Source organism: Ceratotherium simum, chromosome 16 (genome assembly GCF_057802395.1).
Source record: "Ceratotherium simum simum isolate JZ-2026a chromosome 16, ASM5780239v1, whole genome shotgun sequence".
Taxonomy (NCBI): domain Eukaryota; kingdom Metazoa; phylum Chordata; class Mammalia; order Perissodactyla; family Rhinocerotidae; genus Ceratotherium; species Ceratotherium simum.
This window is the reverse complement of record NC_141915.1, coordinates 61,655,990-61,679,641: the sequence shown is the minus strand read 5'-3', so window position 1 is coordinate 61,679,641 and position 23,652 is coordinate 61,655,990. Positions and strand designations below refer to the sequence as shown.

Genomic DNA, 23,652 nt, shown 5'->3' with positions numbered 1-23,652 from the left:
GCAAAGTAAGTGTTCCCCCAGAGAGCACCATGCGTGCAAGGGGTCCTCCCAGAAGTAGTGAGAACAGTGGATGTGGGTGACTCCCACGGCCAGACCAGAGGCCACCTCCCCTAGCTCGGCCCACACACCCAGTTGGGGTCACTCTTCTGTCACGCATGCTGGGTGCTCATGTCAGGGTGCTGGTGGAGGGGAGGTGGCACGTCCAGTCGTCAATCAGCCACATGAGGCCAACCCTGGTCAACACAGTGGGTCACTCGTCCATCCCCCACGTAGGACAGCAGTGTAATGTTCCTGACACCTGGATGCCCCAGGCCAGGCACCTGCAAGGATGAGAAACACACATAAACCAATGCCCTCCACCCCAAGTGTCACACGACTGCACCCACACTCCCCCACCAGAAAAACACGTCCCAAGAATCACAGCCGCACGTCCTCGACACTTGCAGATTCGCTCTGCTGCTAACTCAGCAGTCGTAAGCATAACCACCTGTCTTGGGAGGCTCAGCGTGGGGGAGGCTGGGGCCCATGGCCCCCACTTTCCCAGAGCCCTCAGCCTTTTTCTCCCCTGGCACCTACACCTGGTTGGCAGAGCCAAAGCACTCCCCGCCCACAGCAGTGCTCAGGGATGGACACGGCCTGTTCCCACCCCAGGTCGTGCATGGCCCGTGCCCTTGGTTGGCCTGGGCTCTGAGAGTCTCCTTTTCTGAGCAGCCGGCTCTCACTGAACCAGACAGACAGCTTCTCCGGGGGGATGGGGGGACAGCAGGGGAAAGGCTGGACCCAGCCCTCCCTGCTGTGTGACTGGGTTCATCACGTGGCCATTGTGGCTTCAGCTTGTCCCCGTGTAAAATGTGGACAGTGTGGTCTCCCTGCCTGGCTCACAGGTGTGAGGGCACGTGGCAGCACTCGCACCCGTGTGGGGACACCATCACAAGGGGAGACCACAGACAGCAGTGGTGGTGTGTTGCAGTCCATGCGGTGGCCGGATGCAGGGCCCACAGATCACAGATCAAGGTCCCAGTGGTCTGCAGTGGTTCCCACCTCATCCTGTGCCTCTGTAATGTGCTTCATTCGGCTCCTTGTGAACACACACGGGCGTCGCGGACATCTTCACCACAGGCTAACAGCTCATCCCGGGCGCATGAGGCTTCTGGGAGTCACAGAAGCAATGGCGGGTCACTCCTGATGTGCCAGGGAGCAGCAAGCTGGACGCAGCTTTGCCCAGGAGTGGTGGGGGTCTTGGTGCTCTACTGTTTCCGGCATGTGCTCCTTGAAGTAAGGAAGGCCATGTGACTTTCTTTAGCTAAAAGTGAGGAGAGAAGCCCTTTGAGTCCATGAGCAAGTCTAGTCTTGAAGCCCTTCCCCATGTGGTGCAAATCTGGGGTCTGGATCCCAGCTCTCCCAGCCTGGGACCAGCCCCCATCCCCTCGGCCCTTGGCAAGCTGCAGTGAGTAGGGCCCTGCTGACCAGCAGGAAATGAGCCTGGGAAAGTTTAAGACACAGAGAGTTGCCAGTGTGGCCCAGCCACTCCTGGTCTGGGGTACCAGGTATCTGAAGAGCTCTTAAATTGGAAGAGAAAGAGCCTCGGGAAGATGGCTCAGGACAGCAATTCAGCTGTAGGACCTCAGGGCGCGCACTCTTATTCATGTCTCTCCTTCCACTGGGTGTGAGTTAGAAGCCCCCAGTGACAGGAAGCCAAGGGAAAAGTTGGAGCTGCCACCAGGACACACCTGGGGGCTGGGGGCACACAGAACCGTGTCGTCTGGTTCTGTCCTGTCCCTTAACGTCCCTGGCCAGTGCCACGCTCCACAGACAGTCCCTAAGCTCCTGAAAACAGGCGGGAGGTGTTGCCCTGGAGCACAGCGAGGAGGGACGAGGGGCAAGCCCGCCGGTCACTGCCACGGGCTTCTCTGGCCTCACTAGGGCCTGTTCGCAGCCCCATAGGTGATCTGGGCCCTACAGGTGTGGCCGGCAGGGTGGGAGGGCGGCCTTCTTGGACTCGCAGGTGACCCCAAGATGGGGCCATCTGTTTTTTCTTGGTCTGGAACTTAAGGCGTTTTTGTAGGTTCGGTAACTGTGAGCAGGACAGTCACTGGGGAGGGGCACCAGGGAGACGAAACGCAGGGCTGAGCGCCGGCCGGAGCATGTGCGCGAGCGGCCCTGTGCGCAAGCGCGAAGGCCTCTGCGCGCGGGCCTCTTTGTTGCAACCATACTAAGTGGTGTCCTGAGAGTTCGTTCGCCAGATGGCCGCGCCCCGTGCCCGCGCCGGCTCGGGGGAGCCAAGGAGGCGTCCGCCGCTCCTCGCGCCACCCCAGGATTGGGCGCCCTGGCAGGGAGAGCCGGGCACATGCCGCGGTGACCGGCAGTAACCCCGGCCACGGCACCCTGGGCCGGGTCAACGCCCGCGCTCGCCGCACCGCGGCCCGCGCAGCGTGGGAGGCCCCAGCAGCCCGGCCCATCACCCTATCGCCTAGCAACGCCCACTCGCGCACCGCCATTGGGCCGGCGCGCACGCCCCCGAACTGCGACTGGCCGCGGCGGCGGGACGAGCCACGCCCCCAGCCCGGCTCCGCGCGGCCCGGACGCGGGTCTCTCGGCCCGCGCGCCCGGGGGTCCGGCCCCCCCCAGTGTGGCCCCCGTGTGACTCCCAGAGTGCCCCCATAGTGGCCGAAGCACGGCCCGTCCCGTTTCACCCCCGCACCGCACACACGTGGCCTCCGCAGCCTCGATGTTGGGGGCGGGGTGGGGCGGAGGCGCGTGCGCGTGCGCCCCGGGCGATTCCGCGTCCAGAACCACGGGGGTGGGAAACGGAAGTCGGGGGGCAGGGGTGATGCCCCGCCCCGGCACCCTCGAGTCTCGGGCCCCCCCGCCTGGCCGAGGCCCCCCTGGGCGCGCCCCCGCGTAGAGTCTCGGCGCTCGGCGGCGGCGCGCGGCATCACCCCACTGGCGGCGGCGCGCCGGGTCCCTGGGCGCAGCCCCGAAGCTCATTGGCCTGGGCGGCGCAGCCAAGCTGTCAGCCCATGTGGCGTGTCCGCGCGGGGCGGCCGTGGTTAAATAGAGTCGGCGCCGGCCTAGAGGGAGCCAGAGAGACGGCAGCGGCCCGGCCTTTCTCCGCTGCCGCGCTGCATCCTCGCTCTCCCACCGCCCGCGCCCAGACCAGGTGCCAGCGGCGGGGCCGGGGGCCGGGGGTTGGGGGTCGGGGGTCGGGGGTCGGGGCCTGGGCTCGGGCTGGGGCGACGCGGCTAGGCTCGGGGGCGCCGCCGGCCCGCATCCTCCGGCCTCCAGGCGTATGGTCTAGCGCACCCGTGGTGAGAGGCTCGCCCCGCGTGGCTTGCCCGGCTCTCGGGATTTGAGCCTCTGATCTGGCTCTGCAAGCCCCCGCGGGGAGCCCGGGGCCGGGCGGTGAAGAGGCCGCGTGCTGCGCCCCAGACCGGCGGGGCAGGTGGGCGGATGGCGAGGGGCGGGCGCTCCGGAGCCCCGCGAACAGCCATTTTGGTCTCGGGTGGGCCGGTCGGCCGCGGACCCCAGAGAGCCGGTAGGAGCCCCCAGCCGCCCGGTGCGCGCCCGGCCAACCGGAGCCCACAAAGAACTCCATGTGGCCGGCCCCCCCCACCCCGCCACCGCGGATGCCAGATAGCCGGGGCCCAGCCCGACTCGGGGCGTCTATTCAGCCAACCGGAGGGCCGAGAAAAAGGGAGAGGTGGTCGGAAGAGGCCCGGGGCCGGGTGAAGACCGGCTTCCCCAGCACATGGGCGCCGCCCGGAGCCCCGAAGTTCTGAGAGGCGAGCGGTGCAGCCCCGCGGCGGCGCGGGCCAAGACCGTGCGCTGTGGGGGTCTCCACCCCCTGCCTCGGCTCCACTGGACTCCGCGTGAATAGCAAGTAGGGAAGAACGGAGCGGGCGCTCTCTGGAGGAAGCAGCCGCCCGGCGCTGGTGCCGCTGGGCCGGCAAAGGGTTCTTTATTCATCGCTGGGGAGTGGGGCTCCCTCCCTGACGGCACAGAGGGGACAGTCGGCCACCCAAGGAAGACGCTGCCCTCCACTCGCTCACGCCCTTGCTCAGAGAGACCCGGGAGGGCTAGGTCCGCGGTCCACCGGTTATTAGGTGCACGTGTCCACAAGTTCAGGGGGACCGGAGCCCCACTTTGCGCTCCTTCTCACCCTCATGCTTGCCTCCGCTTGAACCCAGGCCCCTTTCTCGCTTGCCTGCTTGATTTCCTGGGCCAGCTCTTAACAGACTGCAGGCCATGTGGCCCCGACCTGGGAAGGATTTGGGGCGTTCTCTAGGATGGCCCTGCCTGTTTCCCACTGTGAGTCCCCCTCCCGGGAGCATCGCAGCAGGAGGATGCAGAGGCCCATGACAGCTGAGGGGGGCCACCGGGCCACAGTGGAGCGGCTCCCACTACTACAGACACAGACACAGACACATACCTGGGGCATCCATTTGAGCTGGTGCAGGGCCCAGAAGCTGACTTCCTGGATCTTGATCACATGGTTTTCTGAGCTGCTGCTCTCAGACCCACGGGTCCCTGGGTGGGCCAGATGAGGAGGGTGGGTGCTGTGGGGATCAGGAAGGGGAAGGGAAAAGGAGCAGCAAGGCCATGGGTGATGTTGTGGACTGGCAGAGTGGAGGCCAGAACTGACCAGTGTCCTGGCCCCCACATCTCCCTCCCTGCAGAGAGAGCAGCCATGGAGGAGGTAGTGATCGCGGGCATGTCTGGGAAGCTGCCCGAGTCAGAGAACATGCAGGAGTTCTGGGCCAATCTCATCGGTGGCGTGGACATGGTGACGGACGACGACAGGCGGTGGAAGGCAGGTGAGTGGGCAGCCCTGGGGCTCCCCTGCTGCTCAGGATGCCTGCCTCTCTTTGTTGCTGCTATGGACGCAGTTTCCAGTCTGCCTGGGGCAGGCCGGCTCTGACCTGAGCCCCAGTCCCACCTGCAGAGCCACCAGCCACTGGAGGCGAGGCCATGCTGCAGGCTCCTCCTGGAGATGGCGCCAGGAGAAGGCAAGGGGCCAGCGTGAGCCTGGGACTCCTGAGGGAGTTTGCTGGGGACTGGGTTACAGTCCGTGGGAGGCTGAGGGCCAGCCCTGGGCATGTGCCATCTTTGCCCATTTTACACACAACCTAGGTGACCTGTTGGGGTCCCAGAGTTGTGGGGGGTAAAGCCCGGGCAAGGCCAGGTGGGTGAGCACCTCTAACCTCCCACCCCCCACTCCTCCCTGCGGAGCCCAGCCTGCCACTGCTGGCCCGTGTGTCCCGAGCTGTCAGATAAGACCGCAGGCTCTCTTGGGAAGCTGGGTGGACTACCCCACGCCCAGTAGGTTCTTCCCTGGAGCAGCTCTACCTGATCTCCATGATGTGAGTCAGCATGGCAGAACCTGGCCCGACCTCAGCAGCCAGGCCAGGGACAGTCCAGGCAGAGGGTCTCCTGCCAGGACGGTGGTGGGCAGGAGGAGGTGGCACTGACCCCACTGTGCTCTGTTCTGAGGCCACCAACCACTCAGGTGCCCAGGGGGGCCCTTCTCAGACATGGGGCTGGCGTCACAATCAGCCACACATTTGTTAGGTGGCACCCCAGGCTTGCAGTACTAGCCCCTGCTTTTGGGGTGGCCGCCTACCCCTCCCAGGGAGCCCATGGCTCCCCATCGCAGCAGGGACTCCTCACTCCGCTGGCAGTCACTTGGGGCCTGCGACGTTTCACAGCAGGCGCCATCCACCTGCCCGTGTCCGCAGGACTCTACGGCCTGCCCAGGCGGACTGGCAAGCTCAAGGACCTGTCCAAGTTCGACGCCTCCTTCTTCGGGGTCCACCCTAAGCAGGCGCACACCATGGACCCCCAGCTACGCTTGCTGCTGGAGGTCACCTACGAGGCAATCGTGGATGGAGGTGGGTCGTCGGGAGGCTCCCCGCCATCCTGGAGCCCCATCGCCTCTCAAAAGCGTAACGACAGTGTTCTCTTTTTTTGCTTCTAAAAGCAACACGTGTTCAGACTAGAATTTACCAAGACACAGAGATGATTAAGGAGGAACTGCAAACCGCCTGGGCTCTCCCCAGCGGCCCCCAGGCTCAGGGGGCTTGGGAGGCGAGGGCCCTTGGGCGGGTCATGGGTTCACAACCGCACACAGAGGTGTCCTTGGCCCACCCTGACAGCCATTTGTCTCACTCCCCGTTGAATGACTGATCTTGGGGCGAGGGTGGGTGCCAGGCAGAGCACAAGGCAGTATTCAGCCCCAGGACTCTTGTCTTCTGCTCTCCCCTCCCTGGGTTGGGTCTAGCCTCCAACGAGTGCCCCAAGGTGGCTGTCCCTTGTTCCCTCATCCCAGGGGCATGGAAGGCCCACCCAGTGAGGAGGGGAGGCTGGCTGTGTGGGTGTGGTGCCTCAGCAGGTGGATGGTGGGGGCTCCAGCCTGAGGTGGAGCCTGGGGACCCACCTGCTCCCACCTTTGGTCGGCAGGGAGGGTATCCTGGCCTTCCAGCTCTCGTGGTGTCCTGCAGCAGATGGTAGCCAGCCCCTGGGGTGGACATTGAGAGCGACGGGGTCGTGGGCACACTCCACCGTGGGGTGGGGTGGAGGGGAAGCAAGAGGACCCTGGAGACCGCCCCAGTGGGTGGAGGCAGAGGCCTTCCCACTGCCCAGGCCCCACCCAGAGGCCTTGGACACCGCTCCCCGGGGGCTGGCCAGGGTCCCTCCCTCCCTCCTTTTGGAGCCTGGACACTCGGCCTTTGTCTCTCTCAGTCTCCTTATCTTGGCCCGTCCCAGGGCAGGCCACCCTTAGGGCTTGGGTGCTCATTGGCTTTCAGGGCTCGCCAGACCCTTTGGAGATACCAGGGGCCAGAGGAGTAGCCTGGGGACAATGCTGCCCTCTGTCCTCACCACTAGCTGGGTCTGGCCGCTACCTGACCCAGAGCCTGGAGCCCCACCTGGTGCCCTGCCTGCCCCCCTTGCCCCCAGTTCCTCGTGACCAAGTTCTCCATTCTCGGCCCTGCCTGGGCTGGCCGCCTCCACTGCTCTGCTCCCTCTGCACTGGCCCTGCTCAGGCTCCTCCAGAGTCCAACTGAGATGGAGCCTCCTCTCACACAAGCCAGAGAGGCCAAGAGGGGAGGCCTCACCCCCAGAGCTGGGTGGAGGGCTGGGTGCAGCACGGCAGGCTGGGCTCCCAGTCTGACTGCTACTTTCCACAGGCATCAACCCGGCCTCGCTGCGAGGGACACACACTGGTGTTTGGGTGGGCGTGAGCGGCTCAGAGGCATCAGAGGCTCTGAGCCGAGACCCCGAGACGCTGGTGGGCTACAGTATGGTGGGCTGCCAGCGTGCCATGATGGCCAACCGCCTCTCCTTCTTCTTCGACTTTAAAGGTGAGTGCCCACCCGGCTCCTCTGGGTCTTGTGTGTGGGCCTGATGACACCTGAGACCGTTCCAGGCTCTGGCCTCCCCTGCCCCAGGAAGGCCGCCAGGAGTGAAATCCCAGCGTCATGGGGTCCCCGTGGAGGGCACCCCACTAGAGCCACCAGGGTCCCCAGGGGAGCCCACACCCTTCATTGTGCCGTTGCCTGCAGGGCCCAGCGTCGCTCTGGACACGGCCTGTTCCTCCAGCCTGCTGGCCCTGCAGAACGCCTACCAGGCCATCCGCAGCGGGGAGTGCCCCGCGGCCATCGTGGGAGGCATCAATGTCCTGCTAAAGCCCAACACCTCTGTGCAGTTCATGAAGCTGGGAATGCTCAGCCCCGAGGGCACTTGCAAGTCCTTCGATGAGGCTGGTAAGGGCGGCGGGTGTGGGGAAAGGGAGTGGCAGGCCAGCCCAGGGAGGAAGTGGAGTTGGGTGCAGCCAGAGGTGCCCCAGGACAGCACCCCCACCCCAGCTTCACTTGACACCAGCCCCCGAGCTCTGGCCAGCCCAGACCAGGGCGCCCACACTGCCACCCGAGACCTGGCCGGGGGCTTGGGGTCAGCCAAGCTGCTGGGCCTGACATGCCCTCTGTCCTCAGGGAACGGCTACTGCCGCTCAGAGGCCGTGGTGGCCATCCTAGTGACCAAGAAGTCCCTGGCCCGGCGGGTGTACGCCACCATCCTGAATGCTGGCACCAACACAGACGGTGGCAAGGAGCAAGGTGGGTGCAGGCCTGTCCTGGGGCAGGAGAGCCGCTACAGGCCGTCAGGGTTGGGGTGCTGAGGCCTGGGCCTCCCACAGGTGTGACCTTCCCCTCCGGAGAGGCGCAGGAGCAGCTCATCCGCTCCCTGTATGAGCCGGCTGGGGTGGCCCCTGAGTCCCTCGAGTACATCGAAGCCCATGGTACTGGCACCAAGGTGAGACCCCACCCAGGCCCCGAACCCCACACCTGAGAGGCGCCCAGGTGAAGTCCTGACCCTCCCCGCATCCCCTGCAGGTGGGCGACCCACAGGAGCTGAACGGCATCGTCCGAGCCCTGTGCGCCACCCGCCAGGACCCCCTGCTGATCGGGTCCACCAAATCGAACATGGGGCACCCGGAGCCTGCTTCAGGGCTCGCAGCACTCGCCAAGGTAGGCAGGCTGGTCTGGGGCCGTGCTGCCATGGGCTCCTGGGCTTCTGCCCACAGGTGGACAGAGGGGCCCCTCTGTCTGGCTTTGGGGTGCTGGCCACGACGGCAGGGCACAAGCATGTGGTATGTCCTTGCCCTGATTCACTGTGGGTCAGACAACGTGCGGAGCACCTGCTCTGCACGGGGTCCGGCCAGAGGGAGTGGAAGCAGCTGGGGCAGCCCTAGGCAGGGCCACGCACCCATCCCATGGCCTCCTGACAGCTGATGGGGCTGGGTGGCCGGTAGGGACATCAGGCACTGGTAACCCAGAGGACCCAGGTCACCATCTCTCAGGCTTCTGGGTGTGGTGGGGACTTCCTGTTGCTCTAAGGTCCCTCAGGCTGCTACAGCCACCTGTCTGCAGCTCTGGATCAGGGCCCAGGGTGGGGTTCGGCTGAGGGGGCCTTGGTGTCCAGGCCCACAGCCAGTCAGGCTGGGTTGTGGCGGGGCCCCAGATGAAGGCACAAGGCCCAGAGAGGGCAAGGGACTCGGGGCTTGGTCCTCAGACTCCCAAGCTATGGCAGGGCGAGGTTGGGGGACAGGAAGCCCATCGCAGGGGGCAGGGCTCACAATATGGCCTCAGGATGGTCCTCAGGAAGGGGAAGCACCTGTACCCTGTCCCGGCCAGCAGTGCAGGGAGCACGGGGTCAGCCACCCCACCGACTGCGAGCTGCCCGCAGGTGCTGCTGTCCCTGGAGCACGGGCTCTGGGCCCCCAACCTGCACTTCCACAGCCCGAACCCGGAGATCCCAGCGCTGCAGGATGGGCGGCTGCAGGTGGTGGACCGGCCGCTGCCCGTCCGTGGGGGCAACGTGGGCATCAACTCCTTCGGCTTTGGCGGCTCCAATGTGCACGTTGTCCTCCAGCCAAACTCAAGACCACCCCTGGCGCCCGCCCCACATGCCGCACTGCCCCGACTGCTGCGGGCTAGTGGGCGTACCCCCGAGGCTGTGCTGGGCCTGCTGGAGCAGGGCCGCCAGCACAGCCAGGACCTGGCCTTCGTGACCATGCTCAACGACATCGCAGCCACCCCCACCACCGCCATGCCCTTCCGGGGCTACACTGTGCTGGGCGGTGAGGGTGGCGCCCAAGAAGTGCAGCAGGTGCCCGCTGGCCAACGCCCACTCTGGTTCATCTGTTCTGGTGAGCCCCCTGATCTCCAGGCTCTCCCAGAGGGTGAGTGGGCAGCAGGGACTGGGCGTCTGCGCCCCCTGACACCTCTTGCTGGGACAGGGATGGGTGCGCAGTGGCGCAGGATGGGGTTGAGCCTCATGCGCCTGGGCAGCTTCCGCGACTCCATCCTGCGCTCCGACGAGGCCGTGAAGCCCTTGGGACTGCAGGTGTCAGACCTGCTACTGAGCGCAGAGGAGGACACCTTCGATGACACCGTCCACGCCTTCGTGAGCCTCACCGCCATCCAGGTGGGTGCCCTTGGGGTCAGGGGGCCAGGTGGCCTTGGGGGTGAATGTGCAGGACGGGAGCCAGGGAGGGAAGCGTGCCCTGGCCTGGCGGGGCAGATGGGTGTGGGCTGCCATCATGGTGCTGGTGGTTTATCCTGGCGTCCCCAGGACTGGAATGGCATGCTCTGTACCCCCAGATCGCCCTCATAGACCTGCTGACCTCCATGGGCCTGAGGCCCGACGGTATCATCGGGCACTCCCTGGGTGAGGTGGCCTGCGGCTACGCCGATGGCTGTCTCTCTCAGGAGGAGGCTGTCCTCGCTGCCTACTGGAGGGGCCAGTGCATCAAGGAGGCCAATATCCCGCCAGGGGCCATGGCAGCTGTGGGTAGGCGTCACCTAGTGCTCCCCCGTCCCACTCCACCCACGGGCCTGAGGGACTCCCTGGGAGGGGGCGTCTTCCCTGGTGCTTCCGATGTCCATGCTGGGCAGAGGAGGGGTGTGGGGGCGATATGCTGGCCACTATCCTCACCCCAGAGGGACAGTGACCCAGATGGCCTAGTCGGACGTATGCACCTCATCTGGCCTCCCTGTGCCTGGTGGCCTTGGTGCCCGGCACACCTGCCAATGGGCATCAGTAAAGACCAGCGTGATCTTTACAGGAGCCTGAGCTGAACTCCTCTCACAAGAATCAGCAGGACTTTTGATGAAGTCAGGGTGTCGGCTGACTTGGCTTGGCTCCCCTCCATTGGCACCCAACACTGCGGGGCTGCGGGGGAAGGGGTGGACCTCAGGCTGGCAGGACTAGGGACAGGAGAGGGACCTGAGAGCCACTGCACTGAGGGCCTGGCAGGAGAGTGGGGCCGAGGCCCTCCATGGCCAGTCGGGTGTAAGGAGCCTTGGGTGTGGTTCCTGAGCCAAGACCCGGTTCCCCACCTGTGGGACAGCAGTAATGACATCTTGACCTGAGGTCACCCATGGCTGGGGCGAAAGTGCCTTCTGAGGGCTCCCTTCCATGGCTGTTAGTCCTGCACCCCGTCATTAGGACCTGCCCCGGCAGCGTCGTCTTTGCGTGGGGCAGGGCTGGGTAGGGGCTCCTGCTCCCTGCAGCCACCCTCTGAGGCCATCTCTGCCCACAGGCTTGTCCTGGGAGGAGTGTAAGCAGCGCTGCCCCCCCGGCGTTGTGCCTGCCTGCCACAACTCTGAGGACACGGTGACCATCTCGGGACCTCAGGTGGGCCCTGGGAGGCCAGGCCTTGTCCCCAAGTCCCCTCCCTGTTCCTCAGGGTGATTTGTGCTCTGGAGCCGGGCAGATGGTCCAGAACTGCTCCTCCAGCCCCCTCAACCCCCCTGCCCCCAGGCTGCTGTGTCCGAGTTTGTGGGGCAGCTGAAGCAGGAGGGCGTGTTTGCCAAGGAGGTGCGGACGGGTGGTATAGCCTTCCACTCTTACTTCATGGAGTCCATCGCCCACACACTACTGCAGGCGCTCAAGAAGGTGGGCTGACTGCCCCGCAGGGCTGCCTGGAGGGGGGCCTCCTGGGGGCAAGGCTGTGGGACTGGGTCTGGAGGGAGTCCCCTCTCGGCTGACCGGCCTTGTGCACAGGTGATCCGGGAGCCTCGGCCCCGCTCGGCGCGCTGGCTCAGCACCTCCGTCCCCGAGGCCCAATGGCATGGCAGCCTGGCCCGCACATCTTCAGCTGAGTACAATGTCAACAACATGGTGAGCCCCGTGCTGTTCCAGGAAGCGCTGTGGCATGTGCCTGAGCACGCCGTGGTGCTGGAGATCGCCCCCCATGCCCTGCTGCAGGTGCGCTGCCAGGGGTCTGGGCAGGGAGGGCCGGCTGTTTCCAGGAGGGGTCGTGGTCTTGGGGCACCAGGGATGGGGGCCCAGAGAAGCTGAGGGTCTGAGCGGGGGGGGCACATCTGGGTCACCAAGCTCTTCATGACCTTGTGGGGGCAGCCAGATCAAATCGGAGGGAGGCCCCAGCCCATCTCTGCCCCACACAGGCTGTTCTAAAGAGAGGTCTCAAGCCCAGCTGTACCATCATCCCCCTGATGAAGAAGGACCACAAAGACAATCTGGAGTTCTTCCTCAGCAACGTGGGCAGGCTCCACCTGATGGGGTGGGTTTGCTGTCCCTACTGGGCCTTGTGGTGGGGGCACTCTAGGTTCCCCTGGGCAGGTCCACAGCATACTTCTCCCTGGCAGTGGGGGACAGCGAGGCATGTAAACAGGGCCACAGGGTGGCCTTGAGATTGTCCCCAGAAAGCGACAGTGGGTGCTGGGCCGCCTTGAGCACCCTCACTGGGGCCCGCCCCCCCACCCCACCCTGATTTGGTGTTTGGGGTCTTAGGGTGTGACTGGGTGGTCCCAGGGCCCCCAAGGCCAGGTGGGCCCCTCAAACCTGCCATCTACCCCCAGCATCGACATCAACCCCAATGGCCTGTTCCCACCCGTGGAATTCCCGGCTCCCCGGGGGACCCCACTCATCTCCCCGCACATCAAGTGGGACCACAGCCAGACCTGGGATGTGCCCGCTGCAAATGACTTCCCTAGTGGTTCCAGCTGCTCCTCCTCCACCATCTACAACATTGGTGAGCAGAGTGTAGAGGGGGGAAGGGGCGGCCGGGGCTCAGCTCCTCCCTCCTGGGCACTGGCACTGAGGCCTGTGCCCGGGCAGACGCCAGCCCTGAGTCCCCCGACCACTACCTGGTGGACCACTGCATCGACGGCCGCGTCATCTTCCCTGCTACCGGTTACCTGTGTCTGGTCTGGAGGACACTGGCACGTGCCCTGGGCCAAAACATGGAGCAGATGCCTGTGGTGTTTGAGGATGTGACACTGCACCAGGCTACCATCCTGCCCAAGACGGGTGAGGCAGGGTGACCGCGGTGGGGCAGTGGGAGTGCTGACCAGTGACCTCTGACCTCTGCTGCTGACCTCTGTCCCTGCTGCCCGCAGGGAATGTGCTACTGGAGGTGCGGCTTCTGGAGGCCTCCCGTACCTTCGAGGTGTCTGAGAAGGGCAACCTGATAGTGAGTGGTGAGTGGGGGGGCCAGCCAGGCTGCAGGATCCCTGGTGGGGGTGTCTCTGGGTGGACCCCCAGCTGTCAACTCGGCCCTTCCTCGCCCTCAGGCCCTTCTGCCACCCCCTACAGGGAAGGTGTACCAGTGGGATGACCCCGACCCCAAGCTCTTCAAGAACCGTGATGGCCTGGACCCCACAGCCACATTCCACCTGGCCCAGGGCGACGTGTACAAGGAGCTGCGGCTGTGTGGCTATGACTACGGCCCTCACTTCCAAGGCATTCTCAAAGCCAACCTCGAAGGTGGGACACAAGGGGGTCCCCACTTTATACTCGGGACAAGCCTTGGGGCCGCCTTCCTCTAGGCCAGACCAGGCCTGACCTGCTACGCAGTATCCAGGTGCCACATGACTGCCCCATCGCTCATCCCAGATGGAGGAGGGCACTTGTACGTGTGAGGGGAGCACAAGGGCACCCCAGGTTGCAACGTGTGGAGGGGAGGGCCCCGTGGGCACGAGAGACCCTACCCGCCACCCTGATGGCCCCTCCGCTGCAGGCAACACAGGCCAGCTGCTGTGGAAGGACAACTGGGTGACCTTCCTGGACACCATGCTGCAGATGTCCATCCTGGGTTCAGGCCAGCGCAGCCTCCGCCTGCCCACCCGCATCACTGCCATCCACATCGACCCTGCCACCCACCGGCAGAAGGTGTACGCACTGCAGGGCGAGGCCCAAGGTAGCCAGCCCCAGCCCCGCACACCTGTGTCCCTGCGCCAGGCGCTGCCCACACTCACTGAATGTGTTCCTGTGCCCACAGTGGCTGACGTGGTGGTGGACAGCTGTCTGAGCAGAACACTGGCCGGGGGTGCCATCGTCTCGCGGGTCCACACCTCAGTGGCTCCGCGGCGACAGCAGGAGCAGCTCATGCCCATCCTGGAGAAATTCTGCTTCACGCCGCACGTGGAGGGGGCGTGCCTGGCCGGGAGCGCGGCCCTGCAGGAGGAGCTGCAGCTGTGCAGGGGTGAGGCCTGCGCCGACCGTCCACATCCCAGGGGCCCAGCCTGCAGCCCTATGCTCCATCTGCTGTCTGATGTCCTCTGCAGGGAACCTACCCTCTGTTGGGCTGATGCCTTGGTCGGGGGCACAGCAGCCCCTCAACGACCACCCAGTGGTCCCGATGGTGATGCCAGTCTTTGGCCCTAGAGGACTGGGCTACCCACTCCGTCTCTCTGTCTGTTTATTTGTGTAGTGGGCAGGGCCGGGGGGTAGGCCCTGGGAGGAAAGGGATGGCCATGTGGGTCCTAGTTACAGCCAAGTCCCTGCTCTAAGCAGACACCTGCTGGTAGGGGCTTGGGGAACACCAGCCCAGCTGAGGCCCCTCCCTAGCGCCCATGTCTTCCCGCCCCAGGGCTGGCACAGGTGCTGCAGGTCACGGGGGCTGCGCAGGGCCTGAAGATGGTGGTCCCTGGGCTGGACGGGACCCAGGTCCCCCGGGAGCCCCCGCAGCAGGGCCTGCCTCGGCTGTTGGCAGCTGCCTGTCAGCTGCAGCTCAATGGGAATCTGCAGCTGGAACTGAGCAAGGTGCTAGCCCAGGAGAGGCCCCTGCTGTGTGATGACCCCCTGCTCAGCGGGCTCCTCGACTCCCTGGCGCTCAAGGCTTGTGTGGACACCGCCATGGAGAACATGCCCAGCCTCAGGATGAAGGTGGTGGAGGTGGGTGCCGAGCAGGGTGGTCGGGCACAGGGCGTGTGGACCCAGATCTGGGCTCACCCAAACCCAAGGAGCGTGAGGGCCCCCATCCAATGCGAGGTCGTCCGATTGGAGATTGTACCAAGGCTATCTTGGACCTCCTTTCCTGTTGCACCCTGAACGCTGAAGGATGAGGGAATGGCTATCTTGGACCTCCTTTCCTGTTGCACCCTGAACGCTGAAGGATGAGGGAATGGGAAGGGGACTGTGAGGGTGGGCCCCGGGGGTGGGGGGCACCACAGACAGGAACAATGCTGGCGGGCAGTCTCATCAGCAGGGTCGGTGGGTGGTCATTTCTGGCAGACGATCACACAGCTTGGGTGGGGACGCCTGCCCAGTGGCAGCTGATCCAGGAAGCTGTCTCCCCAGGTGCTGGCTGGTGATGGCCACCTGTATTCCCGCATCCCGGCACTGCTCACCACCCAGCCCATGCTGCAGCTGGACTACACGGCCACTGACCGCCACACTCAGGCCCTGGAGGCTGCCCAGGCCAAGCTGCAGCAGCACAATGTAGCCCGGGGCCAGTGGGACCCCATGGACCCTGCCCCCGGCAGCCTGGGCGCCGCCGACCTCCTGGTGTGCAACTGTGCCGTGGCCAACCTCGGCGACCCGGCCACCGCCCTCAGAAACATGGCAGCTGTCCTCAAGGAGGGCGGCTTCCTGCTGCTGCACACCCTGCTCAGAGGACACCCCCTGGGGGAGATGGTCGCCTTCCTCACCTGCACCGAGCTGCAGAGAGGCAGGCAGAGCCTCCTGAGCCAGGTGTGGGGGCGAAGCAGGGCCTAGGGGAGGGGCCAGGAGGGTGGCTGAGCGCTGACCACCCCCCTACACATGCAGGCCGAGTGGGAGAGCCTGTTTTCTGGGGTGTCCCTGCGCCTGGTGGCTCTGAAGAAGTCCTTCTATGGCTCTGTCCTCTTCCTGTGCCGCCGGCCAGCCCCACAGGACAGCCCCGTCTTCCTGCCTGTGGAGGACACCAGCTTCCAATGGGTGGACTCTCTGAAGGTCAGTCCCTGCCCAGCCCCCCAGGTCCTGGCCTGGCGACCCAGCACTGCACGCACAGGTCTGGGGACCCTCCCAGAGGCCAACCCTTCCCTCGTCCTGCAGAACATTCTGGCCGACTCCTCCTCTCGGCCCGTGTGGCTGACAGCCGTCAGCTGCACCACCTCAGGCGTCGTGGGCATGGTGAACTGTCTCCGCAAAGAGCCCGGCGGGCACCGGATCCGGTAAGGGTCGCCCGCTGAGCTGCGTGCCCCCTCCCCACCTGCCACCTGCCCTCCTCCCTCTCTTCCCTCCCCTTCTCCTCCGCCCTGCAGCTTCCACTCACCAGTCTGACCGCCCACAGGTGCATACTGGTGTCCAACCTCAGCAACACATCGCCCATCCCCAAGCTGGACTCGAGCTCCTTGGAGCTGCAGAAGGTGCTGCAGGGGGATCTGGTGATGAACATCTACCGGGACGGGGCCTGGGGGGCCTTCCGCCACTTCCCACTGGAGCAGGGTGAGCCCCCCAAGATGCCGCCCTGCCCCCTACCAGGCTCCTTACCTTGCAGCTAGGTGGACTGAGGAGGAGGGAGCTGGGGCACCCTGGTTGGGAAGCCCCACCCAGCACAGGGCCGCACGTGGCCCTGTGGCAGCCCCACTTCCTGTCACCCCAGACCAGCCAGAGGAGCAGACAGAGCATGCCTTCGTAAATGTCCTCACCCGCGGGGACCTCTCCTCCATCCGCTGGGTCTGCTCCCCGCTGCGCCATGCCCAGCCTACCGGCCCCGGCACCCAGCTCTGCACCGTCTACTACGCCTCCCTCAACTTCCGAGACATCATGCTGGCCACGGGCAAGCTGTCCCCTGACGCCATCCCAGGTACAGGCGGCACAAGGCTGGGGGGGTCGGAGGAGGTGAGCCAAGGCCTCGGGCCAGGACCTGGGAAGAGAGGGGGTCCTTGCCCCGCACTGCTGCACGGGGCCCCCATGGGGAAACCCGGGCCTCACCCGACATCTGCCCCCAGGAAAGTGGGCCACCCGGGACTGCATGCTGGGCATGGAGTTCTCTGGCCGAGATGCCAGTGGGAAGCGCGTGATGGGGCTGGTGCCCGCCGAAGGCCTGGCCACCTCCGTCCTGCTGTCTCAGGACTTCCTGTGGGACGTGCCCTCTTGCTGGTGAGTTGGTCGGGGCCATGAGCCTGGGGCCCCACACAGCCATGGCTGGAGATCAGGCCTGAGCTGACTCCATGCGCTGTGCCTGCAGGACCCTGGAGGAGGCGGCTTCCGTGCCTGTTGTCTATACCACTGCCTACTACTCGCTGGTGGTGCGCGGGCGCGTGCAGCCTGGGGAGACGGTGCTCATCCACTCCGGCTCAGGCGGTGTGGGCCAGGCCGCCATTGCCATCGCCCTCAGCCTGGGCTGTAGCGTCTTCACCACCGTGGGTAAGCCCACCCACCCTGTCCTGGAGCCTGGGGCTGCCCCTCCAACCCATGCTTCCCCTGGGGCTGACCCTCTAGCCTCCGAAGCCCCGGTCACCAGCATGTGCCTCTCCCTGCCAGGGTCAGCCAAGAAGCAGGCATACCTCCAGGCCAGGTTCCCCCAGCTCAAGGACACCAGCTTTGCCAACTCCCGGGACACGTCTTTTGAGGAGCATGTGCTGCGGCACACAGCGGGGAAGGGTGAGTGCTGGCCTCACTGACCCCCGCATCATCCACCCTCCTCCCATCTCCATCCTTACTGGCTGAGCTGGAGAAGACACTGGTCCAGACAGAGATAGCCTCTGGCCCTCTGGACTTGTGTCGGGTGGGCTGGACAGTGGTCGTGACTGTGAGGACCCATCTTGCTCCCCACCCAAGGTGTTGACCTGGTCCTGAACTCCCTGGCAGAAGAAAAGTTGCAGGCCAGTGTGCGGTGCCTGGCCCAGCATGGCCGCTTCCTGGAAATTGGCAAATTCGATCTTTCCAACAACCACCCCCTGGGTGAGGCCAGGCAGTGGGTGGGGTGGGGGGGCAGGGTGAGGTTTGCAGGGTGGGCTGTGGGTTTTGTGGGGTGACCCCTCCAACTGCCCACCTAGGCATGGCCGTCTTCCTGAAGAACGTGACTTTCCACGGGATCCTGCTAGATGCGCTCTTTGATGCAGCTAGCTCCGACTGGCCCGAGGTGGCGGCGCTGCTGCGGGCGGGCATCCAGGATGGCGTGGTGCAGCCCCTCAAGTGCACTGTGTTCCCCAAGACCAAAGTGGAGGACGCCTTCCGCTACATGGCCCAAGGGAAGCACATTGGCAAAGTGGTCATCCAGGTGAGAGGGAACCCGGGCGCCCCTGGCTCTGCCCCTACGGGCGGCGCATGAGCAGGGGTGCTGCTTGGGCTGCAGGTGCGCGAGGAGGAGCAGGAGGCGGAGCTGCAGAGGGTGAAGCCCACCGTGATGGCGGCTGTGTCCAAGACCTTCTGCCCAGCCCACAAGAGCTATGTCATCACTGGGGGTCTGGGTGGCTTCGGCCTTGAGCTGGCCCAGTGGCTTGTGCTGCGAGGGGCCCAGAAGCTGGTGCTGACCTCCCGCTCGGGGATCCGTACAGGTGAGCGGGCATGAGGGCGCGAGTGGGCAGTGGGAATGAAGTCTGGTCTGCCCCGTGCTCGAGTGCTCTCGGGACACCTGGGCTTCGGAGGCAGAAACCCAGTTTGTCCGGCCCCACTGTCCCTTGTCCCGCAGGCTACCAGGCCAAGCAGGTCCGTGAGTGGAGGCACCAGGGCGTGCAGGTCCTGGTGTCCACCAGCAATGCCAGCTCACTAGATGGGGCCCGGGCCCTCATCACGGAGGCTGTGCAGCTCGGGCCTGTGGGAGGCGTCTTCAACCTGGCCATGGTGAGTGCGGCTCTGAAGGAGCCAGAGCCGGCCCCCCAGGGGAAGTGTCATCGCCTCCATCCCCTTCAATGCAGTCTGAGCCCTCTGAAGTTCTGGGGCCAGCATAAGCACTGAGGATCCCTCTCCCCCAGGTTCTGAGAGACGCTATGCTGGAGAACCAGACCCCTGAGCTTTTCCAGGACGTCAACAAGCCCAAGTACAGCGGCACCCTCAACCTGGACAGGTAGGGCGTGTGCCACACCCCATACCCCCCACCACACCCCCGTGCCCTGACCCAGCATGTCCCAGGGTGCGGCCGCCTCTCCTCCCCCGACCCTCCCCACACCATTCAGGGACCATGCCACAGGCCTCTGCTGGGGTCTGAGCCAAGCGTCCAGGAAAGTGGAGGAAGTTCAGAGAGTGGGCAGGGGCTCGTCAGTGGTTGGGCTGGGGCAGCTGGCCTGGGTGTGACTCAAGCACCCACAGGGTGACCCGGGAGGCGTGCCCTGAGCTCGACTATTTCGTGGCCTTCTCCTCGGTGAGCTGCGGGCGCGGCAACGCCGGCCAGACCAACTACGGCTTCGCCAACTCTGCCATGGAGCGCATATGCGAGAAGCGCAGGCACGATGGCCTCCCAGGTGGGCCCTGCCCCCCAACACCTTGTCTGGCCTGCACCTACCAGCTGCCGCCCTCCACTAGTGCCCCCACTTATCTGCCCGCTGGGCCCTTCTCACCTGCAGGCCTTGCCGTGCAGTGGGGTGCCATTGGTGATGTGGGCATCATCCTGGAGGCAATGGGCACCAACGACACGGTCATCGGCGGGACACTGCCTCAGCGCATCGCCTCCTGCCTCGAGGTGCTCGACCTCTTCCTGAACCAGCCCCACCCTGTCTTGAGCAGCTTCGTGCTGGCTGAAAAGAAGGCCACAGCCAGAAGTGACGACCAGCGAGACCTGGTGAAGGCCGTGGCTCACATCCTGGGTGAGGGAGCACACCGTGCCCCCACTGGCAGATCCTTGGCTCCCCTGAGCCTCAGTTTCCCTAGCTGTAGAAGGGGGCATGCTTGCTTGCTCACAGAGAGACGCAAGTGGTCTGTGCAGAGCTGGGTGGGGGCTTCCTGCTGTAACCATGGTGATGGTCGTTTGGGAAGACAGAGGATCTCACCCATGAGGCCCAGCCGATGAAGTGCCTGTACCCACCCAGGGCCCGTCCCCACTCCCCCTCCCAAATTGCCACCTGAGCGAGCGCCTCTCCCCAGGCATCCGAGACTTGGCCGCTGTCAACCTGGACAGCTCGCTGATGGACCTGGGCCTGGACTCACTCATGGGCGTGGAGGTGCGCCAGACGCTGGAGCGTGAGCATGACCTGGTGCTGTCCATGCGGGACATCCAGCAGCTGACTCTCCGGAAGCTGCAGGAACTTTCCTCACAGGCCAGCGTGGCTGATGGTGCGTGGGAGTGGGGAAGCTGGGGGAAAGGAGGAGGTCCCTGGGCCACACTAGCTCATCCTCCTCCTCCTCTGGGTCTGGGGTGTATGTCCCTGGAGCCACGCCCCCACCCAGGTCAGGGGTTGTCCATCTGGCCCCTTCCTGAGATTGGTCAGTGGGGACACGGTGCCCCTCCATACAAATCCCACCCTGGCCACCAGCAGCCCGAGTCAGGTCTGCATGTGTGTGTGGGGGGAGGGAACCTGTGCAGCCCCACCCTCCCTGGCATCTGCCCCTTCTCGCAGAGCTGGCAGTCCCCACACCCACAGAGGACAGCCCCACCAGGCAGCAGGCCCAGCTGAACTTGAGCACCCTCCTGGTGAACCCTGAGGGCCCGACGTTGATGCGGCTCAACTCAGTGCAGAGCTCCGAGCGGCCCCTGTTCCTGGTGCACCCCATCGAGGGCTCCATCACTGTGTTCCACAGCCTGGCCGCCAAGCTCAGCATCCCCACCTACGGCCTGCAGTGCACTCAAGGTGCGTCACAGTCCTGCAGGGCTGCCCCCATCCCCACCCCCCACCAAGGTGGGCCTCCCTTCCCCACAACGAGCTGGGGTGGGGCCTCCCCTCCCAGCAAGGAAGCAGAGGCAGCTGCCTGTCCGACCCAGGGGCACCTCCTGCCTGTCTGAGGCTGAGCCTGTGCCACCCCACAGCTGCGCCCCTGGACAGCATCCAGAGCCTGGCTGCCTACTACATCGAGTGCATCAGGCAGGTGCAGCCCGAGGGGCCCTACCGCATTGCCGGCTACTCCTACGGGGCCTGTGTCGCCTTCGAGATGTGCTCGCAGCTGCAGGCGCAGCAGAGTCCGGCCCCCGCGCACAACAGCCTCTTCCTGTTTGACGGCTCGCACACCTACGTGATGGCCTACACACAGGTGAGGGCGGCCTCAGCTCTACCCCCTCCAGTCTCGGGACTCACCACCAGCCCGCGTGGCTGCAGCAGCCCCTCCTCCCTTTGCAGAGCTACCGCGCAAAGCTGACCCCTGGCTGTGAGGCGGAGGCCGAGACCGAGGCCATGTGCTTCTTCACGCAGCAATTCACGGACACAGAGCACAGCAGGGTGGGTCCCTGGGGAGCTGGCAGCAAAGGCTTCCAGACCCCACATCCCCAGTGCGGGGCACCCACCCCAGGGAGGGGAGGGGACTTCAGTGTGGGTGCACCCGCTCAGAGTCCCGTCCTGCAGGTGCTGCAGGTGCTGCTGCCCCTCAAGGGCCTGGAGGAGCGTGTGGCAGCCACCGTAGACCTGATCGCACAGAGCCACGCGGGCCTGGACCGCCGTGCACTCAGCTTCGCTGCCCGCTCCTTCTACCACAAGCTGCGTGCGGCTGAGCAGTACACACCACAGGCCACCTACCACGGCAACGTGACGCTGCTGCGCACCAAGACAGGCGGCGCCCAAGGCGAGGGCCTGGGCGCCGACTACAACCTGTCCCAGGTGTGCGATGGCAAGGTGTCTGTGCATGTCATTGAGGGGGACCACGGCACGCTGCTGGAGGGCAGCGGCCTGGAGTCCATCCTCAGCATCATCCACAGCTCCCTGGCCGAGCCGCGCGTCAGTGTGCGGGAGGGCTAGCATGCCCCTGCTGCCCTTGCCCACACCGCCCCCCACCAGTCCCGCGGGTCTGGGCAAGTCCTGCTGGTGGGACATTGCCCTGCCCCGCTGCCTGGGTCCAGACCCCTGCCTCCACTCTGCACCGTTGTCTGTGGCCGGCCCCTATAAGTAGGACTGACACCGCGCCCTCCCAAGGGCTCCTCCCAACTAGGCACCTCAGTCTCCACCTCCCATGTGACCATCTCCAATGGGCACCCTTCCTGGACGTCTGGGCCCGCCACCTCCCGTGGGCATCTCCACGTGGGCGCGGGGCCGGGACCCGTGCCACCGACTCGGAGACCTGCCCTGGTCTGTGAAGAGTCGGCCAAGCCAGGCCGAGCTTTTGTACCACATGGGATCTCCCACGTGGGTCTGTTTGTCATTTCTCTGAATTCTCCTATTTATTGTGTTGCTGAGGAAAGGCCAGGCCTCAATCCACCCGGTGAAGGCCGGTGCCAGTGGTCCTTCTCAGCCAGGCTGGCGCTAGAACCCACAGCCCTGGGGGCCCCATGATGCAGGGACCTGTGGAGCGGAGCAGCCCCAGGGCACGATGGGCAACCTCTTTCTGTTCGTCTGTTTGTCTTTCAAGAAACATGATTCAAATTGTTGCTCGGATTTTGAAATTTACTGTCAACTCTCAGTGTAAAGAATCTTGTCTGGACCCTGTTTCATTTTTACAGCAATCTGGTAAAAATGCTGCTCTTCTTGGAGCCGTCCCACAATTAAACCACACGCGAGCTCTGTTCTGGTCATCCTCTCTTCCCTCCCCCTTGACCAGCCATGGAGGAGACTCTCCTCTCCTCCCTGAGGCCCTCTACCATGATTCCACCGATGCAGGAGTGAGAGGGGCAGCACCTGGCTCCAGAAATAGGGAGGACACCCCCTGGAGGGCTGCAGGCAGTCTGGAAGGGAGGTGGGACTCTACCAGAGAAACAACAGGTAGAAGACAGGTGTGCCACTGGCACAATGTGGGGGCCTCCCTAGGGCACTTCCTGCCAGAGTTCCTTCTCAGGGAGACCTCCGGTTTGCTCCCCTGGGCTTCAACTGATTATGGAGAGTAATCTTTACTTGAAGTCAGCTGATGTAGCTGTGAACCACATGGACAAAAATACCTTCACAGCCACAGCTGGACCAGTGTTTGCATAACTGGCCAAGTTGAACAGAAGACTGACCATCACACGGGTTTAGGCAAAGAGTGGGGGCTGGATGGGAGGGAGTGAGAAAGACAGGGAGGCCCCCTGAGCACCTGAACCCCCAAGAGCCAAAGAGTGACATGGACACAAACCAATGGACTCACTGGGGCAGGGGATACTGGGCCAACTGGTGGAGGTGAGCTGGGGCAGGGAGAACTGGACCCTACAATGAGGGGAGGGTGTGAGGCCAGGACTGCATACAGGTGGAGGAGCAGTCCCACCTCTAGGCTTCTAGCAGGGTGTGTGGAGCCCAGAGACACACCAGGAGCCCTTCCATGTTCCTCAGAAAGTTCAACATAGAAGTACTCCATGAGGCAACAATTCTACTACTAGCTATAGACCCCTAAGAATTGAAAACAGGGACTCCAGATACTTGCACACCAATGTGCATACCAACATCACTCTTATCCACAATCCCCAAGTGTCCATCAACAGAAGAATGGATGTACAAATGTGGCCTATCCTTATGGAATATTATTCAGCCATAAAAAGGAAAGGAATGAAGTTCTGATACATGCTATAAGATGAATCAGCCTTGAAAACATGCTAACAATAGTGAAAAAGTTTCTAGAGTAGGCATATTCATATCAGACAAAGTAGATTTCAGAGAAAAAAATACACTAAAGTGTAAAAATACACTAAAGATAAACAGGGTCATTTCATAATGATAAAAGAGTCAAGTAATCCAAAGGACATAACAATCCTAAATTTTATGCCCCCATAACAGAGCTCCAAATCACAGGAAGCAAAAGTGATAGATCTGCAAGGAGAAACAGAAAAATCCACAAAGTTAGAGATTTCAAAACCCCTCTCTGAGTAATGGATAGAACAAG

The 23,652-nt window shown here is 64.2% G+C and overlaps 1 protein-coding gene across 2 annotated transcripts; it reads left to right on the top strand.

Moving 5' to 3' along the window:
- The first annotated feature begins 2,992 nt into the window (after nucleotides 1-2,992).
- FASN (fatty acid synthase) lies at nucleotides 2,993-22,369 on the top strand. 2 transcript variants are annotated; one of them, XM_004432882.3, is made up of 42 exons: nucleotides 2,993-3,160; nucleotides 4,677-4,814; nucleotides 5,736-5,888; nucleotides 7,185-7,358; nucleotides 7,560-7,760; nucleotides 7,989-8,111; nucleotides 8,192-8,307; nucleotides 8,388-8,522; nucleotides 9,241-9,703; nucleotides 9,794-9,981; nucleotides 10,158-10,347; nucleotides 11,099-11,193; nucleotides 11,320-11,454; nucleotides 11,563-11,766; nucleotides 11,967-12,082; nucleotides 12,381-12,553; nucleotides 12,640-12,831; nucleotides 12,921-13,001; nucleotides 13,117-13,287; nucleotides 13,541-13,720; nucleotides 13,802-14,005; nucleotides 14,393-14,697; nucleotides 15,103-15,495; nucleotides 15,571-15,735; nucleotides 15,838-15,956; nucleotides 16,076-16,230; nucleotides 16,388-16,591; nucleotides 16,737-16,887; nucleotides 16,976-17,154; nucleotides 17,272-17,391; nucleotides 17,569-17,691; nucleotides 17,787-18,010; nucleotides 18,086-18,287; nucleotides 18,422-18,573; nucleotides 18,705-18,796; nucleotides 19,039-19,190; nucleotides 19,293-19,532; nucleotides 19,810-19,998; nucleotides 20,283-20,513; nucleotides 20,690-20,910; nucleotides 20,997-21,095; nucleotides 21,219-22,369. In XM_004432882.3, exons 2-42 carry the CDS (start codon nucleotides 4,688-4,690, stop codon nucleotides 21,606-21,608), a joined length of 7,527 nt encoding a protein of 2,508 aa, XP_004432939.1. In that variant the 5' UTR covers nucleotides 2,993-3,160; nucleotides 4,677-4,687; the 3' UTR covers nucleotides 21,609-22,369. The 2 variants fall into 2 exon arrangements, with proteins under 2 accessions (XP_004432939.1, XP_014644864.2); XM_014789378.2 differs by lacking the exon at nucleotides 2,993-3,160 and having other exon boundaries at nucleotides 4,566-4,814.
- The last annotated feature ends 1,283 nt before the right edge of the window (nucleotides 22,370-23,652 follow it).

Coding starts and splice junctions, on each gene's coding strand:
- FASN (XM_014789378.2), top strand. CDS start 4,607: ATGTTGTGGACTGGCAGAGTGGAGGCCAGAACTGACCAGTGTCCTGGC. Junction 5,889..7,184: donor CGAGGCAATCGTGGATGGAG/GTGGGTCGTCGG, acceptor TACTTTCCACAG/GCATCAACCCGGCCTCGCTG. Junction 18,011..18,085: donor TTGGCAAAGTGGTCATCCAG/GTGAGAGGGAAC, acceptor CTTGGGCTGCAG/GTGCGCGAGGAGGAGCAGGA.